Consider the following 17,966-nt stretch of genomic DNA (forward strand, 5'->3'; position numbering starts at 1 on the left):
TTTACTTGGCCATTACACAATAAACATTAGGTAGTTGGATGAAACCTACTGGACTGAAATAACACAATACTATCATTCCATACAACAAATAAAGTAGACTTAATGCTTTTAGTATTTGAGAAAAACATTGATCACTGATTCATGAAATGAGAGGTTAGGTGAACTTCGACACAAGTCGCGAAGTACCCATTTGCTACATACAATTATCTTATTTCTGAGTGATAAATCACACGACATAAAAGTTGCAAAATGTTAAAAATTAGGTCACATTAGGTAAAACGCATACAAGGCTAGATGTGACGAGGTCTTGCAACTTCTGAATTGAAATGTAAACTTTATATTAAAACACAGCTCAATAGTTATTGCTACATATTTAAAGACATTCTGTTGATTTTGAACCGACCTTTGCTACTCATCTTGTGCTTTATATTTTGTTGTTCTGCCAGTGTCCCTCTTTAGCCAACTGATTTAAAATTTTACCTGTCCCGCGTAGAGATTTGAACAATTAACTGTATTTTTGTTCTCTTGTGACATTTTATCACTTGCATCTACATCATTTGTATTCTAAATGAGTAGAAATGAAACCACATGATCACATTTTTATATTGGTCACATTCTGCAAGAAAAAACCTGTTCACCTTTTCTATACACCAGTTTTAGATGTGCCCAAATTAAGTCCCGATTGCCAATTTGACATACCAGTATAAATAGTCCCAGAAGATGTTTTTGCAAATGTAAACATGACAACAGGCAGTGCTAAGTGACGAGAAATTAAAGGTTTACTGATGATGAGCAGCATACATCATGCCAAGACCGTTACCAAATTGTCTCGTAAGTTAGCGAACTAGGCAACAGAAGGAGAAAAGAATCCCATATTGTAAAACTTTCCAGTATTTATATTATTTGACCTTGAAAACTAACATCACTCTAGTGGTTGGAAAAAAACATTATGTAACAGAATAAAACAAATAAATGTTCATGATTTCTTTAATCAAGCACTGACGTATCAAAAGTGTAACAGTAAGACAACAAAAAGTGTTGACATAAACAATTTGTTAGTCTGCTCTCTATTTTATGTCTTATATGTAAGTTGTAACTTAAGGGATGAATGTCTATTAAATAACATGGCCAAAAATGAACAAATTAAAGCTTATGAACAATGGACAACATTTGTTTTCATTTTGTTCGTAAAAAAATTCCGATGATTTGTTTATTTAGTCCAATACACCAGTGTTTGAATGTTTCTTAGTTTGTTCTTTAGTCGACCTCTTCAATGGTTGGTCCACCACTTCCACCAGTGCCTCCTGCTCCAGGTGCACCTCCTGGGGCGCCACCAGCTCCACCAAAGTTTGGCATACCACCACCTGGGGCTCCACCAGCAGCCTGGTACAGTTTGGTGACGATTGGATTACAAACTCCTTCAAGTTCTTTCTGTTTGTGTTCAAACTCTTCCTTCTCGGCCAGATTGTTGGCGTCCAACCATTTAATGATTTCATCACATTTGTCCATGATTTCCTTCTTGTCACTTTCACTGATTTTATCCTTGAGCTTTTCATCTTCCACAGTTTGTTTCATGTTAAATGAGTAGCTTTCGAGACTATTTTTGGCGGCGATACGATCTTTCTGTTTCTCATCTTCTGCCTTGTATTTCTCAGCATCGTTGACCATGCGTTCAATTTCTTCTTTGCTCAAACGACCTGAAGTAGAAAAGAAATAAGTCAAACATCATATTGATTTCGTTCTCTTGCTTCTGAAATGTAACGATTCAAATAAATAGTTCACACTGTTACCCTATTTTGCAGGCGAGAAACTATTTTAATATGATATTTACTGTGGTTTGCTTAATGTCAAGTTGAAAAATATTTCAGGTCAATATTTATTTTAACCTAAATAAAGTGGTTTTAAGACCGACTAAAGAGAAATTTGGAACCATGATGATTCAGACTTCCAAGGAAGGGCTAAAACCATCACATAGACAACATGCATGTCCTCTGGTGGAAACCGCGAATGAATGGTTGTTGTATCATCATCACCATACATGGTCCAAAATTCTTAGCCTAAGTGGTTTTTGTCTTCGAGTACAGATGAAAGAATGTGATGATTTTTTTTTACACATCCTTTTGGGATGTCAGCTTCTTAGTTTTAAATTCAGCATTACTATTTATCTTAATCTAATAGTGGTTCAGCTAAGCAGAGATGTCATTTCTTTTATAATATTTTTTTCAAATGATTGTATAAAAGTGCATGATTTGTATCACATTATACCAATAATTTTAATAGCTTTCCTGAATTTCATAGAATTCACGAGATTGCAACAAAACACTTGACACGGTACCTGAAACTTGTCACTTTCAAACATGTATTTTAGCAACAATGCTTTTTTGTGGCACAGAAAGTGAATTTTTTTTTAATAACTTATACTCATTTGATTGTGGTTATTTCAAACACGCTATATGATCTGCACTCCCTTACAAAATCAATCTCAAATTTTCATTTTATCAATAACAGTTAACTATTGGATTCAATATAACTGCCTGTCTGCAGGTCATTGCTTTAGTAAAACTAAGCATGCATGAAATCACATCTTAATATTAACAATCATAACTGATTTCTGTAAAAATATCTTTAATATAAAATTCTCACTAAATAAATAAGCTAATGTAAGTGTGAACAATGATGATTCAGACTTCCAAGGAAGGGCTAAAACCATCACTTAGACAACATGCATGTCCTCTGGTGGAAACCGCGAATGAATGGTTGTTGTATCATCATCACCATACATTGTCACAATGAAACGAAGCAATCACGAAAATTTTATTAATGTCATTAGTAATCGTCTTACATTGTAAATTGTCAAACAGAACTGAGATAACATTTTAATTTAGAATTTACCTTTGTCATTTGTGATGGTGATTTTGTTCTCTTTTCCAGTACTCTTATCTACTGCAGATACATTGAGAATACCATTGGCATCAATGTCAAAGGTTACTTCAATCTGGGGCACTCCTCTTGGTGCTGGAGGAATTCCAGTCAATTCAAACTTTCCAAGTAAGTTGTTGTCCTTGGTCATAGCTCTCTCTCCTTCATAAACCTGAATCAATACACCAGGCTGATTGTCAGAGTAGGTAGTAAAGGTTTGTGTCTGTTTTGTTGGAATGGTTGTATTACGTTTGATTAAAGCTGTCATCACACCTCCAGCTGTTTCAATACCAAGAGACAATGGGGTTACATCTAACAACAACAAGTCTTGTACTTCTTCAGACTTGTCACCTGATAAGATGGCTGCCTGTACAGCTGAAAAAGAAAATAATCTATGTACAATCTGTACCCAACAAAACATGGCTTCAATGCCGATGTAAAATAATTGTACATGTATGTTGAACTATTTGTAACTTCTGTATGACGGACACCATTTACTTTGAAACAAAATATACATCCTGGACACATACTTCTATTGACAATGTTGTGTTTCTTGCAATATGATACACATTTTTTTTTTATAATTTCAACCTATTTTTAATATAATTGGTGTTTGGTTTTTTTCCATTTCCTTTAAGGCTTATATGTCCAGTGGTGAATATTTCATGCATGTTTAGGAAAATATTTAAAAAAAAATAATTATGGTTTCTGTGAAGACATAAGATGTAAAATTTGGAACCATGATGATTCAGACTTCCAAGGAAGGGCTAAAACCATCACTTAGACAACATGCATGTCCTCTGGTGGAAACCGCGAATGAATGGTTGTTGTATCATCATCACCATACATGGTCCAAATTTCCGTCATTTAAAAACTGATAAAAAGAACAAGACTTTAAATGTTTCATACCTGCACCATATGCTACAGCTTCATCAGGGTTGATTGATTTGTTCAATTCTTTGCCATTGAAAAAGTCCTGAAGTAACTTCTGGATTTTTGGAATTCTTGTTGATCCTCCTACCAAGACAATGTCATGGACTGCACCCTTATCTAATTTGGCATCTCGTAGAGCTTTTTCTACTGGCTCCATGGTTCCTCTGAAAAGATCTGCATTCAATTCTTCAAACCTGGCTCTTGTGATGCTTGTGTAAAAGTCAACTCCTTCAAACAGAGAGTCAATCTCAACACTTGCTTGTGTGCTTGATGAAAGGGTTCTCTTTGCCCTTTCACAAGCAGTTCTCAGACGTCGGACAGCACGCTTGTTTTCACTAATGTCTTTTTTGTGCTTGCGTTTGAATTCTTGAATGAAATGATTGACCATTCTGTTATCAAAGTCTTCACCACCCAAATGAGTATCACCAGAGGTTGATTTTACTTCAAAAATACCATCCTCAATTGTAAGGATTGACACATCAAAAGTTCCACCACCCAAGTCAAAGATGAGTACATTTCTTTCTCCACCAACCTAGATTAATTAAAAATAATTTCTTTATTGTTGATTAATCAATGCAATCATAGCACTTTAGAAACAAGGTTTGACACTCAATTTCAAGCTTTTCAAAGGATAATTATCATCAGTGGCCACTATACAAAGGCTTTTACATATATGCAAGGGAACTCTAAACACATACTTTTCAGAGGCTAAACTGATATTTGTTCTTACACAACTTTATGACATGTCAGAAGTGTTAATTTACTATCAACTATTCATGTTTATTTGCTATATTTATACATCTTGAGCCAAATAAATAATACAAGTAAATAGACAAAACAAAATAATCTCCCATTATTTTTATTAACAGAAGATAAAATATTCTACTTACTTTCTTGTCCAAACCATAAGCAATAGCAGCTGCAGTTGGTTCATTGATAATACGTAGAACATTCATTCCAGAGATGGTACCAGCATCCTTTGTTGCTTGTCTTTGTGAATCATTAAAATAAGCTGGGACTGTAATGACACTGTTGTTGACTAACTGTAAGAGAATCAAACATTTTAACATTAATATACAATCTTCAAATCTTGTGCGTCTGTCATCCAGTTGAGAGATTCAGTCTGCTATAAAATCAGGTTCAATCCACCAGAAAGAGCCTATGCCAACATGAACAAGTCAGGAATACAACAGTTTTATACATTCATTGATGTACATACAAGCTTTTGATTTTACTTTAAAATACAGACTTTCAATTTGGAACTTTCCTGGTTCACTATTTTCGTTTTTTATTTTTTTTCTATGTTTCAGATCAGATGATATGTGTTATTTATGGTTGCTTCATGTGGCAACAGATGAGTAACCAACCCTTCAACTTGTGGACATGCGTTTTTCTATCATCAAAAGATTGTGATATAACTACTAACCTTTCCAAGATATGCTTCTGCAGTTTCTTTCATTTTTACAAGCACCATTGATGAAATTTCCTCTGGGAAAAATGTTTTTGATTCTCCTTTGTAGTCTACTGTGATTTTAGGTTTGGTGGCATCATCCACAACAGTGAAAGGCCAATGCTTCATGTCTGATTGTACTGTAGCGTCAGTAAACTTTCTACCAATTAATCTCTTGGCATCTGTTAAAACATAAGAAAAGGAATGGTTAAATTGCAATTTTTACAACATGATTGATTATGGTTTGTTTAATGTCCAGTGGAAAATAATTAATACATGTTCAAGACATTACTTTTAATAATTGTACTAATTTATAAAGACAGACACAAAATGAAGTGAAATTTGGAACCATGATGATTCAGACTTCCAAGGAAGGGCTAAAACCATCACTTAGACAACATGCATGTCCTCTGGTGGAAACCGCGAATGAATGGTTGTTGTATCATCATTACCAAACATGGTCCAAATTACCTTCATTAAAGATGGATAAAAATTCAAATTTGAAGATTCTTTAATATATAAAACATAATGTGCATTTAGATAATATAATGAGCATTTTCAATGTACATGTTGATGATTTAAATGCTATTTTCAATGTATATGTTGATGATGTAAATGCTATCTATTTAAAATAGCTTACCAAAAACTGTGTTGACTGGGTTCATTGCCACTTGGTTCTTGGCAGCATCACCTATTAATCTTTCGGTGTCTGTGAATGCAACGTAGCTTGGGGTTGTTCTGTTTCCTTGATCATTGGCAATGATTTCAACTTTGCCATGCTGGAATACTCCAACACAGGAGTATGTAGTTCCAAGATCTATTCCAATTGCTGGTCCTGTTTTTGCCATGTTGCTGTAATACAGAATATTTCATAATTGTATTTGTATCTTGATTAGAAATGAACCAGAACATAATCTTCTTTACATGCTTGAAGATGAAATAACTTTAATAAATATTATTTTGAAATTATCTAAGAATATAAACATGTACAGATGTAATTTAGGATAACTGAACATTTGTAGACACCTCGGGTTTCAATTGACAAAATTTTGGCAATTATTACTTCCCTTTCATTGCCCTTTTTCGAGGTCCTAGTGAGCATATAACCTCATAGCTCTGCCAATTTCAACTTGCTATACTGAAAGCTATTTTTGATTAAATTTGTTTCAACAGAAAAATTGTCATAAAGTGCAGTGTTCCCAGATTAGGCCATAATAAATAATAGGTTGGTTTGCCCAAACGCTACCTACCCAGAAAAAAACTGCCTACTCAAATTCTTTTATTGTCCTAATTTGAAGAAGTTTTTTTTTTAATCAAATAGGCATGAAGACTTGTGATATCTGATACTTCAATTTCTTTTTTTGAAAAAAAAAAAAGAAAATGCCTACCTACCTACCCACTGCCTCAACCTTTGGGTAGAGTTTGGGCAAACCAAAATATTTTTAAGTGTGGCCTTAATTTGTTTTTAAAAACAGGGCTACATGTACATGACAAATCAAATCTAATTCATTTTTTCCTAATTACAGGGCCCTTTCTGTTTCCATTCAGACAAAATTAAACACAATGGCTCACATTTCCATATCATTTTCACTTCACTCACTGATAAAGTTAACAAGCTACAGTACATCAGAACCTACATAAACAAGAATGTGTCCCAAGTACATGGATGCCCCACTCGCAGTGCACCAGCCTTTTCCATGTTCAATGGACCGTGAAATTGGGTAAAAAATCTAATTTGCCATTAAAATTAGAAAGATCATACCATATACCTTTGAACTAAGTTTGAAGTTGTTTGGTCTTCATCAAAAACTTTAACCTGAATCTGCCACTTTCATTTTCTAATCTAAGTTCAGTGGACCATGAAATTAAGGCCAAGAGTCTAATTTGGCTCAAAAATTAGAAAAATCATATCATATATGCAACAAGTGACCCTACTAAGTTTCACCTGAAGAGGGGCAGACGGACGGACGAACAAATGCAGACCAGAAACATAATTTTATTATGCCCTATCGTAGGTGGGGCATAAAAAGATACAATACACGTACAATAGCTTGGAATTAAAAATGCTGCGGTCTCACTTTCATAAATGGTTTTTGGTTCCTCGTCAGGAATTATAATAGAAATCACAAAGTACAATTTTTAGATGCTTTCTATCATTTTGAGAAATATTTTTAGTCTGATTTTTTTAATCTTATTAAACAAGCAGGTGTCATCTTGTTAAATAGTTAGAAATACTTGTACCTGGAAATATTTCACAATTTCTTGTTCAAATTTTTGCCGTAAAAGCACATGTTAGAACCCCCCTTTTTAAAACTGAACAAAGGCTTGGAATAGAAATTTGGATCCATTTTATTCATTACATCAATCCGTTGATGTTTACTTGTATCTAGTTTAGCAATGTACCAGAGGTTCTTCGAGATCATACATTTTACTGCGACGCAATTTCCTTGAAGTTTTAGAAAGGAATTATTGGAAATCGTTCGAGACGAAAATGTTATAAATCTATAAGCTCACTGGACTTATATTGTAGTGTATACTATTGCAGCTTCGGCAAATAGAAGTTCACAGATGAAATCGAATCGTTTTTCTTTCACTTTTAAAATATAAACGATTTGCATGGCACACAAAGGCATGGAAATAATTTTATCATGGAAACACGTGTACCGGTCGGTATCCGTCGTTCTTTTGAATGAAAATGTTCGTTAATACTTGTTTTACGCTGACAACAACATTAATTAATACTCATTACTTGATAGGAAACAAAATTTACCTTAATGTTTCGTTGGGCTTTGTTCTTCCTTGTTCTTGTACGCCCTGTGTCTCTTATTCTTGGAACACGCGTGACGCTGTACCACAGTTTTATCGGGAAAGGAAGTGACGTAATTCAGAATATTCCAGAAAGGTTACAGGAGTCTCAACCAATCATTTTTAAGTTACATTAGCAACTGTAGGTCACGGATAGGGGTCACTGCTGCAAATATTTGATTAATCATAAGTTGTAAATTCGAGAAAACACGATAACGAAACTAGATGATCCTAGATTTTTTTGCAAATATTTGATTAATCATTAAAAGTAAATTCGAGAAAAAATACGATAACGAAACTAAGATATAAACCTAGATTTTGTTTATGTTTAATTAACTCCTTTTGTTGACTTAAAGTTAATTCACTTTACTTTAAGTAGAGGAACAAATCGTTCAGGAAGAAAAGTAAAATCACAAATATACTGAACTCCGAGTAAAATTCAAAACATGGAAAATTACGAAAAGCTCAAAAGCTCAAACACATCAAACACTTTTACTGTCCGCATAATTTTATGAATTCTATTTTATCCGTTTTAAATTTATAATTTGACCGGCGTTTGATATAGGAATTTAAAAAATGTGGTACGTGTGAGTGCCAGTGAGACAACTCTCCGTCCAAATAACAATTTATAAAAATAAACCATTATAGCCGCCATGTACGGCCTTCCACACGGTGCTTTGGCTCACACGAACGAAAACAAACTAACTATATAAAGTGCCCCAAAATTACTAGCCGGCAACATTCAAATTAACGGGAAACCCGTCTATTCCATATATTTTGCCGGGACAAGCACCGACGTCGGCAAAAAAAGAAAATATACTAAGTTTGTCTCCTCTAATGGTATGGTAGTATTTCCTGGCCCATAAGGGATAATGATAGCCTTTTTAAAGAGGGGACAGGACCTTTTTTGGGACGTCGGGATCGGGTGTTTTTAAGCTTGGGATTTCGGGATTGACCATTTCGGATCCGGGATTTCTTTTTTCGAATTCCAAGATGTGATTTATTGATTTTATTTAATCATCGAGCACCTCATATCACCACCAGTTTTTGGTAAGGGTTCGTACGTGTTGCTTAATTTTTAGTTTTCTAGCTATGTTTTGTCTTGTATACTATTAAATTGTCTGTTTGTCTTTCTCTTTATAGCCATGTCGCTGTCATTTTAGTTTCGATCTATTAGTTAGAATGTTCCTCTCGTATATCTACACTCTAATTAAAAGATTGGTATATTTTTCGCCTCTCTTCTTATATTCTGTCTTTTTGAGAGGTGTGTATGATGTAGTGAAACAAATTACTGGACTTACGTATGTTTGGACGGACAAGTCGGGGACATATATATATACCACTGTGGTTCAATCCGCCATGCCACATGTCCATACCTCGATATGAATATGAATGAAATATTTGCAACCACACATTAACAAACAAACAATCATCGTCGGTTCCATGCCAAGAGCCTCGCCAGTGGTTGTCTTGGAGATTTGAATGGAAAACCTAGTAGTGATGCTTTGACATATTTGATAAATCTATTTAAAACATTATAAGTTCTGACAACCTTTTGGGTTTTCTCTGTATACAGTGCAATGAAGGCGATAGATACACAAGGGACATTCAATTCATAAATCAAAAACAAACTGACAATGTCATGGCAAAAAAGCAAAAAGACCAAAAAAAACAACAGTACACAACACACATTATTGAAACCAAAAGATGGGCTGACCTCATGTGCTCCAGAAGGGTAAGCAGATCACAGGCACTTGTCTCAAAAAAAAATTTCTTACACATTATACCTTGTGTTATATTAAGGTATACAGGAAATGTTTTTTTGAGATATGTGCCTGTGAAGCAGATCCAGCATTCCTGCTCTACATGTGGAACCCGTCGTGTTTCTCGTGTATGTAAACACCGGGTGATAAGAGAATTTTGGTAGGTCACATTCTAGGAAAAGACTACTGCATTGTGGTTACGATAATTGGAACATATCCGTCGTCATCAGTGAAACAGATAGATATAGGAAGATGTGGTGTGAGTGCAAATGAGACAACTCTCCATCCAAATAACAATTTTAAAAAAGTAAACTATTGTAGGTCAATGTACAGCCTTCAACACGGAGCCTTTACTCACACCGAACAATAAGCTATAAAGGGCCACAAAATTGCTGGTGTAAAACCATTCAAACGGAGATAATTCATATAATTCAACAATCTACATTATAATCTTTGTTACACTTTTATTCTGGAAAAGACATCTTTAAGTTGAAATGTGACCTATCCGGCCTATATACTTATACTTCTATCAAATAAATATATTAGTTCGCATTGCCGCAGGCATTGTATCATTAGAAAATATAAATAAGTAATTAAAAACCCACATATACCACGATTTGAAAAGAACATAAAATTGAGAATGGAAATGGGGAATATATCAAAGAGACAACAACCCGACCATAAAAAAAAACAACAGCAGAAGGTCACCAACAGGTCTTCAATGTAACGAGAAATTCCCGCACCCGATAACTATGTTTTTCAATTTTTCAATTGTGTTCACCAGTGATGTTCTGTTCCACGATCCGGCTTTGTTGGGATTTATAGATAAGGAAACAATAAACACATTTTAGTATATCCATAAGCCTGATAAGTGTTGGTCTAATTGCTCTTTCTCTCCGTAATCTCCCGGAAGTGTTTGTCAGAATGAAATCCACAATAACATTGGTTTTTTAAATATTTTAACCTGCATGATTATAATCGAACATCTTTCTAGAAATTTTAATCCTCTTCAATACACATACGTCCCTTCGAAAAACACCTTTGTAAAAGTTTTTATCAAAGTGACTCACAGAATAATTCAGAACAACTTCAATCTACTAGAAGAGCTTCCCAACAGATTTTTGTTACAGTTTGTTATAATGATGTAATGTTTACAGCACTGTCTCTTGTAAATGAGGGTGTTAGCACACAAAAATATTTTAATAAGATCTCTGCCATATTTGTTTTTGGTTTATTGGTTAGCATACACTTTTGGCCCAAAACATAACTAGTGTAAAACCATTCAAACAGGAAAACCAACGGTCTAATCTATACAAAAAACGAGAAACACTTATGAACCACAGCAACAAACGACAACACCTGAACATCAGATTCCTTACTTATGACAGGTATAAACAAATGCACCAGGTTTAAACGTATTTAAAATGGGTTCCAATCATCACCCGGGATTATCTGAAACAATAGTGTAACATCAGAACATAGAAAAAGCACAATATGAATTATCGATTGAAATAGCCTAACTCAATCAAAAGACATATTAACACAAGTGAACATACACCGAATTAACGAATACATTTGATCCATGACACAATGTAAAACTTAGAGTGGACGTGGCCAGCTACGTGTACATCCCAACAACGAAAAGACACCAAGAACAGATCTAAGAGCATTCGCAGTTATTGACAGCTAGTTAAAGCTCATCAACGAATAAAAAATAAGCATGCATCTAAGACTAAATTATCAATTAGTGCATATCCAACATCCACTGGATTTAGTGTAAAGACGTCATAAACAGTCCGAGAAAAACGCGACCCTGTTCAATGCCAAGACACAGTAATCGACAGATTGTATAAATCCATAAAAGTGCATATGTATATAACAATTATAGAAAGTTTGACTTTAATTTACTGATAACAAAATCAATATGAATACCAATAAAAACAATTTTCAAAGATCTAATGAGATGGTTGAATTGGTAATCTTTTAGAATAAGTATATTTAAAGGATCTATACATTTCCCAAGAACGTTTCTTAATTTGCGGACACGGTAAAGCACATCTCCTTAAAAATGAGGATGTGCAGTTAATTTCGTTTGAAATAAGTTTTCTCAGTGACAGGTACAACCAGAATTCCATCCCAAATCTTTATATCGTTGGAAGACTTTAGTAAAAGTTTGAAGTAATTTGTGGTAACGAAATCCCTGAATATTACCATTATTTTAATACATAAATGACTGATACTTAAAACCTAAAACGTCACAACAGACACAGGCATAGCGAACGTGTTGTGAAATATACACAAAGCAAGATGATCATGCTGAAAAGGAACATCATTATCCAAAAAAGAAAATTAATAATAGGAAACGAAAAATCGTCCCTATCCCCGTATATTTTAGTGTAGAGTTTCCCGTGTAAAACTGGAATATCTAAATCTAGCTATAGGAAAGGACAGTTAATAGCGTTTACCAAAGCACAAAAGTATAGTTTAGTATTTGTCCTTGGCGTAAGGATATAGCTCTTCGAACTGCAATGGTGAAATATAAAACTCTTCTCGTTTTACGTCAATCCAAAAGTTTTCTGTATCATGTTTAGATCTCGCTGCTGGTGCCATATACTGTTGGTCTTTAGGCAGACTATGAAAATCAAAATTCGAAAGGTATGGCAAGTGTAAAAGGCCAGGTTTGAAATGCTCCAGCATATAACACCAACATTTGGAACACCCGTTGCTGTTAGCAATCGGAATTTCTACTCGTTTATACCATGCGGGATGACCTTCAAGTGCATCTAAACGTCTCAACATAGGTTCATCTACGTCAAACATTTCTCCGTGAATTATCTGCAAAGTAAAACAGTTTTTTAAATGCGATAAAAATTACACCCAAAGAAACATATATCGATCTAATTTAACCTGGTTCAGTTTACATGTATATTCCAATATTAATCAGAAAAAGAAAGAAAATTGTCAGATCATGCAGTTCAATTGGTGATCGTCGGTCATACTTCCAAGCGATTACATGTTTCTGAAATTGAGAATAGAAAAAGAAATAGGGAATATGTCAAAGAGAGAACAACTCGACCAAAAAGCAAGTAGTTTCTTAAATCAGTTATACAGTAGAATGCTGGTCTTGTCAGGTACGAGTTGTAGTCGAATAGACCACTTTCGAGTTCATCCGTCACCGGAAAAAAATCGTCAATTATACGCGCCTTTATCATCGTCATTTGTGCGTTTAGGGGCGTCGTCACTTCCTTCCAATGTTGAGCGAGTGGTTGGAAAACTATAATTCTATATTGTACGAATTATTCGGCAAATTGAATCCTCGAAATTGACAATCAACACTGCTGTCATTAGGGAAATGCCAGTAAGTACCTACAGAGCAAACATTATTTCTAGTTTATCCTGCACAAAGACGATCACTAAGACGCTTGATGAACGTAAATAGTGCAGGGATACAGGCGAGCCCCTCTATCTGGTAAATGACGTCATAAAGGCGTGTATAATTGACGAGTTTTTGCCGGTGACGGATGAACTCGAAAGTGGTCTATTGTTCAATGTTACATGTGTTACATTTCTCTTACTCTTTTAATTAACAAGAGTATACAACCTGATATATGTCTCGCCTGTTTTACTGATCATTGATTTTGTGTTGAATGCCCTAAATATTAGGCTTTATACTACGAGTATCACATAAACTTAACATGATCCAAGTAAATACACCTTAATTATCGCTATTTATCCGCCATTGCTGGATTTCACACAGGTTCCCGTAAAATGTTGACGTCATAAAACAAAATATCTGACGCCACAATAGAAAAGTGATTGTTGTTGACGTCAAAAGTTCAAGCGGCAGGGTCAGCCGGGATTAGCGATATGGTGTATGAGGCCAAGGTCAGATAAACCAAAAACAGGAACATACATTATACACCCTACAATCATTCTATACAAAAACATAGTTGAACTATTGCATATAATTTTAAAAAAACACACCTAAGCAAGAAGATTAACATTGATCAATGAATTATGAAAACGAAATTAAGGTCAGATGAACCATGCCAGACACCTTACAATCAATCTATGCATTAAATATAGTTGACGTATTGTTTATAGTATCTAATAAACAAATTTCACAATGAAAATTGTCACATTGACCAATGATCCGTGAAATTGAGGTCACGGTCAAACGACACCTGCCAGTTGGACATGTACACCCTACAATCATTCCATACCCCAAATATAGTTGACCGATTGCTTATAGTTTAAGAAAAACATACCAAAACACAAAAACTTAACAATGAAGAATGAACTGTGAAAGTGAGGTCGAGGTCAAATGAAAAATGTAAAAAAAATTGAAAACAACACGTTTAATAATTTCATGAGTCCGAAGTGGTTTTCTAGATTTACCTTCATCAGGAACGATCAAAGCCAAAAACTTGATATCCGATTATGTCAAACTGACATTTACATCGTAAATAATTCCCATACACCAGACAAAGTTGACCCTTTGCATATAGTATTGAAAAAGACAAGAACGCAAAAACTTAACTTTATCACCAATGAACCATGAAAATGAGGTCAATGTCGGTTACACCTTACAATCATTCCATACGCCAAATATAGTCTACCTATATAAATGATGCTGATATATGGACTTGACCACGAAAACTTAACCTTGTTCACTGATACATGAACTGAGGTCGGGGTCAGATGGAAATTGTCTGACAGGTATAAGGTTAAACGAAAACCGCCCGACAAGCACGAGGACATAGAAAGGTACCCATATTCGAAATATGGTTATCCTAAGGCTATTACTCACAATAAGAGAGAAATTAGCATTAGAAAACTTCTGCACCTTTTTTTCAAGTTGTCAATGAACCATGAAAACTGAGGTCAAGAACTATGGACATATGACAGACGGACACTGTATAACATATTAATGGCATTCATATACAAAGTATTAAGCATCCAGGTGTTCCACCTTCTAAACTATAAGCTATCAAATAGTTAGTTGACGCCAGCGCCGCCTCCTGACCACTACCCCAAGTCGAGCTTTCTGCCACATATATCGCAGGCTCAACATGCAAAAATGGCCAATTTCAGGTTTGCATATATTCACTACCTTTATATATAAACGGAAGCCATGTCGGTTGTTTAGCTAGTTCCATTATTCATTATCTTAATATCAATGACGCCTTAAAGTTTTCGCACTGTAAAAAAGTTCTGACTAAGATTTCTTTTTTTCTTTCTGGCAAAACTGGGTTACCAAAAAGATTACCAAAGGGCAGCAGCAGATAGCATATTTATTTTTTACTTCCTTTTTAGTACAGTGAATCTTTTATCTACATCTGTTTTACTGGCTTATAATATCTGAAGAAAAATAAAGCTCCGTACTTTCATAGATGCCAACAACTATTCTGCTTCAAATGCCGACTGTATTTCAAAGCACAAATGACAAAGTTTTAAAAGTAAGGAGATGTGATATGATTGCTAGTGAGACAAATATCCACTATACTTACATTAATAATTTTAAACACCTTACTCTCATTCAATAAATTAAAAATATGTAAATACCACAGCTGTCGACGGACTTTCAGTCCCCAAGTGATCATAAGTTTGATATAGTTCGTGCTTTGTTTATAAACATTTAAATTATAATGAAACTAAGGTTCAAACTCTCGCTTTTGACCGGATTTGGTTATTTTTAAGGTCCATTTTAGTCATGATACACAAGCTGTTCGTGTGTTTCGATAACTTTCTTTTCTGAATTTTCCGATCATTCAAAGCTCACTGTGGGTGAAGTTCTTTTATTTGACAAATCAATGAGCTGTCTTTCTTTGGACCAAAACATCTGTCGGGTCTGTAAATCGTACGTCCAAGGGGTAAAAATGAAATTACAGGAAGGATCTTATAATAATATAATGTGAAATCCATAAGAAAAAAAGAAGACATTGCTAAAAACAAAAAGTTGTTATGCTTTTCTTTCTTATATAATGATAAATAATAAGACCAAGATATGTTTTCCTTAGTTTTCTGTCATGCGGTTTCTAGTACTTCGCTGTAGTCATCATATTCTTCGTCTAGTTCCGGTAAATACGGTCTGTCATGTGGTCCTTCAGAATAATAATTATCAATGAATGGAAGATCTAGCAGTTTGTTTTTAAACCTCATAAGGAAATAACATATACATTCAACAGTTACGGCCGTGTTTAACACAACTTTGATTGGACGACGATCGTATAAATTTGGATAATCTTCACAAATATCTAAACATTTCAACATGTCCTCATCAACATCATATACCTCTCCAGTTATATTCTGCAAAGAATAAAAATAAAAAATGCAGTAGTTTCTGCTAAATTGTGTTAGAATGTATAAATGTTGTAAAACCAGTCACAGAAATGGGTTTTAGAACAACCATACCTAGGGAGTTCCAGAGGTTCTGGCGTATATATGCATTGTGGAGAACTCTAGATCATTCTATACTTGCGATGGGGACGCTAACACGCGATGGTTTGATGAATTTTAATGCGTGGTATTTGAGAATAGCAAGAAGGGAGAACCAAATGATCCCAATCCGGATATTTTTTGCGCCGGTAGAGGTTTACTTATTTGTAAAAAGGAATTTTAGCAAAACTGCTAGTCTAAATTTAGTGCCAACAAACAAAAGGTTTAATTTAGAAACTCTTTTTTTGTAATCCTAGTTATGTCATGACGATTAACGATTGCCTTAACTGCTAGTGTGTACTGCTGAGGTGCACTGTTATACCATCGTACTTTGTCTTGTCTACGATCACACTTTGTCGTGGCATCATCGCACTTTGACAAATTGTCGTCGCACTTTAGCCGGCGCGGTGTTAAAACCATAAAGAACCACCATGACCGCACTTTGACGTAGACTATAATACTTAAGCTTGACCATATAAGCAGTCGGACTTACTGAGAGTATCGTCGCATTTGAAAGCTCTACATTATAATTTATACATATATGTCATATGTAGTACGTTTTGTTTACTTTTTTGTCACCTGTTTACACGATATTTTATTTTACATAAATCATTCATGACTAGTAATTAAGATGACATATTAAAGACAAACGACCAAGATACTGTAGGTTCTACAACAACGACCGTATATATATAGCTGGTTTCACAGCAAATTCTGACACCACAAATGTTATTTCAATACAGACTTACCTCCCCTGTTCCTTCAACCGGTAATAAAAATGGAATATTACATCTGCTTGCAATAATAAGAGGATATTTAACAACCGTTTTTCCTTCACCAATAAACAAAGCTTTTCCGTTTACAACATTCTCAATCAAATGATGATTTGGTTGTCCTCTTTTTAATGTCCCATAAACAAACACTCGGATCATGATTGTATAGGCAGGTTCAATATTTATGACAAAAGTACGATACGGGAAGCGTGTCAGAAGTAGAAGTGGTAGACTAAATATTTATAAGCATGATCAGTCAACGTATATTTCTTTCTTGTTACAGAAGTTCACCTTGACATTTTGATAATTATCTGTTCCTGATGTAACAAATATATATCCTTTATAGACACAATTTGAGAAAGACTTACTTCCCTTTTGTAATTATGTTAGAAGACAGGTATTTGGTGCACAGATTCCTTCATAAACCAACCGACTTCAACTTGTTAAATAGACCTCCAGATTTAAGAGAAGTTATTTAATTTCTTTAAGGTCTTCTGATCCCTCACTACGGTCTTTTCATTGGCATATCAAATTAATGTTGTTTTTCAAATAATCAATAAAACCATATGATATTCGAATAAATTAGATATTTTACACAGAAAATTTACATAACAAATGGCAATACGATTGTCGTTTAAATGAACATTGGCTAGATATGCAATTTGATTCTGTTTTCTTCTGTTCAATCATAGATCATTATAATTGAAAGTGAAATAGCAAAATAATAATTCATTTTAGCAGCCAATTTTGTTCAATTTTGTATAATAAGGTAAGAAATATCGCTAATAAATTATTCACTTGCAACTGAATAGTTCGATTTTATTTGAGTCCGTGTTCATCAGACCTTTAATCTAGGCTCTTCGCAGTAGATATAAATACACATAA

General features: G+C 34.4%; 2 protein-coding genes across 3 annotated transcripts; both read right to left on the minus strand.

The window, feature by feature from the left end:
* Positions 1-969: 969 nt before the first annotated feature.
* On the minus strand, positions 970-8,249 carry LOC134708353 (heat shock cognate 71 kDa protein). Its single transcript, XM_063568819.1, has 7 exons — positions 8,073-8,249; positions 5,943-6,154; positions 5,279-5,484; positions 4,743-4,895; positions 3,829-4,384; positions 2,893-3,294; positions 970-1,697 (listed from the first exon to the last, which is right to left on the minus strand). Exons 2-7 carry the CDS (start codon positions 6,148-6,150, stop codon positions 1,258-1,260), a joined length of 1,965 nt encoding a protein of 654 aa, XP_063424889.1. The 5' UTR covers positions 6,151-6,154; positions 8,073-8,249; the 3' UTR covers positions 970-1,257.
* Positions 8,250-12,031: 3,782 nt separating this feature from the next.
* LOC134708354 (putative gamma-glutamylcyclotransferase CG2811) lies at positions 12,032-17,614 on the minus strand. 2 transcript variants are annotated; one of them, XM_063568821.1, is made up of 3 exons: positions 17,058-17,614; positions 16,165-16,179; positions 12,032-12,705 (listed from the first exon to the last, which is right to left on the minus strand). In XM_063568821.1, the coding sequence occupies exons 1-3, from the start codon at positions 17,238-17,240 to the stop codon at positions 12,355-12,357; spliced, it is 549 nt and encodes a 182-aa protein (XP_063424891.1). In that variant the 5' UTR covers positions 17,241-17,614; the 3' UTR covers positions 12,032-12,354. The 2 variants fall into 2 exon arrangements, with proteins under 2 accessions (XP_063424891.1, XP_063424892.1); XM_063568822.1 differs by lacking the exon at positions 16,165-16,179 and having other exon boundaries at positions 12,037-12,705; positions 17,058-17,596.
* Positions 17,615-17,966: the final 352 nt, after the last annotated feature.

Source organism: Mytilus trossulus, chromosome 2 (assembly GCF_036588685.1).
Source record: "Mytilus trossulus isolate FHL-02 chromosome 2, PNRI_Mtr1.1.1.hap1, whole genome shotgun sequence".
Classification (NCBI taxonomy): Eukaryota; Metazoa; Mollusca; class Bivalvia; order Mytilida; family Mytilidae; genus Mytilus; species Mytilus trossulus.

Excerpts from the sequence above, each read along its gene's own strand:
- LOC134708353 (XM_063568819.1), bottom strand. The coding sequence starts at position 6,150 with ATGGCAAAAACAGGACCAGCAATTGGAATAGATCTTGGAACTACATAC. Across the intron at positions 4,385-4,742 it reads CTTATGGTTTGGACAAGAAA|GTTGGTGGAGAAAGAAATGT; the intron begins GTAAGTAGAATA and ends TAATTAATCTAG. Across the intron at positions 1,698-2,892 it reads CACCATCACAAATGACAAAG|GTCGTTTGAGCAAAGAAGAA; the intron begins GTAAATTCTAAA and ends TTTCTACTTCAG.
- LOC134708354 (XM_063568821.1), bottom strand. The coding sequence starts at position 17,240 with ATGATCCGAGTGTTTGTTTATGGGACATTAAAAAGAGGACAACCAAAT.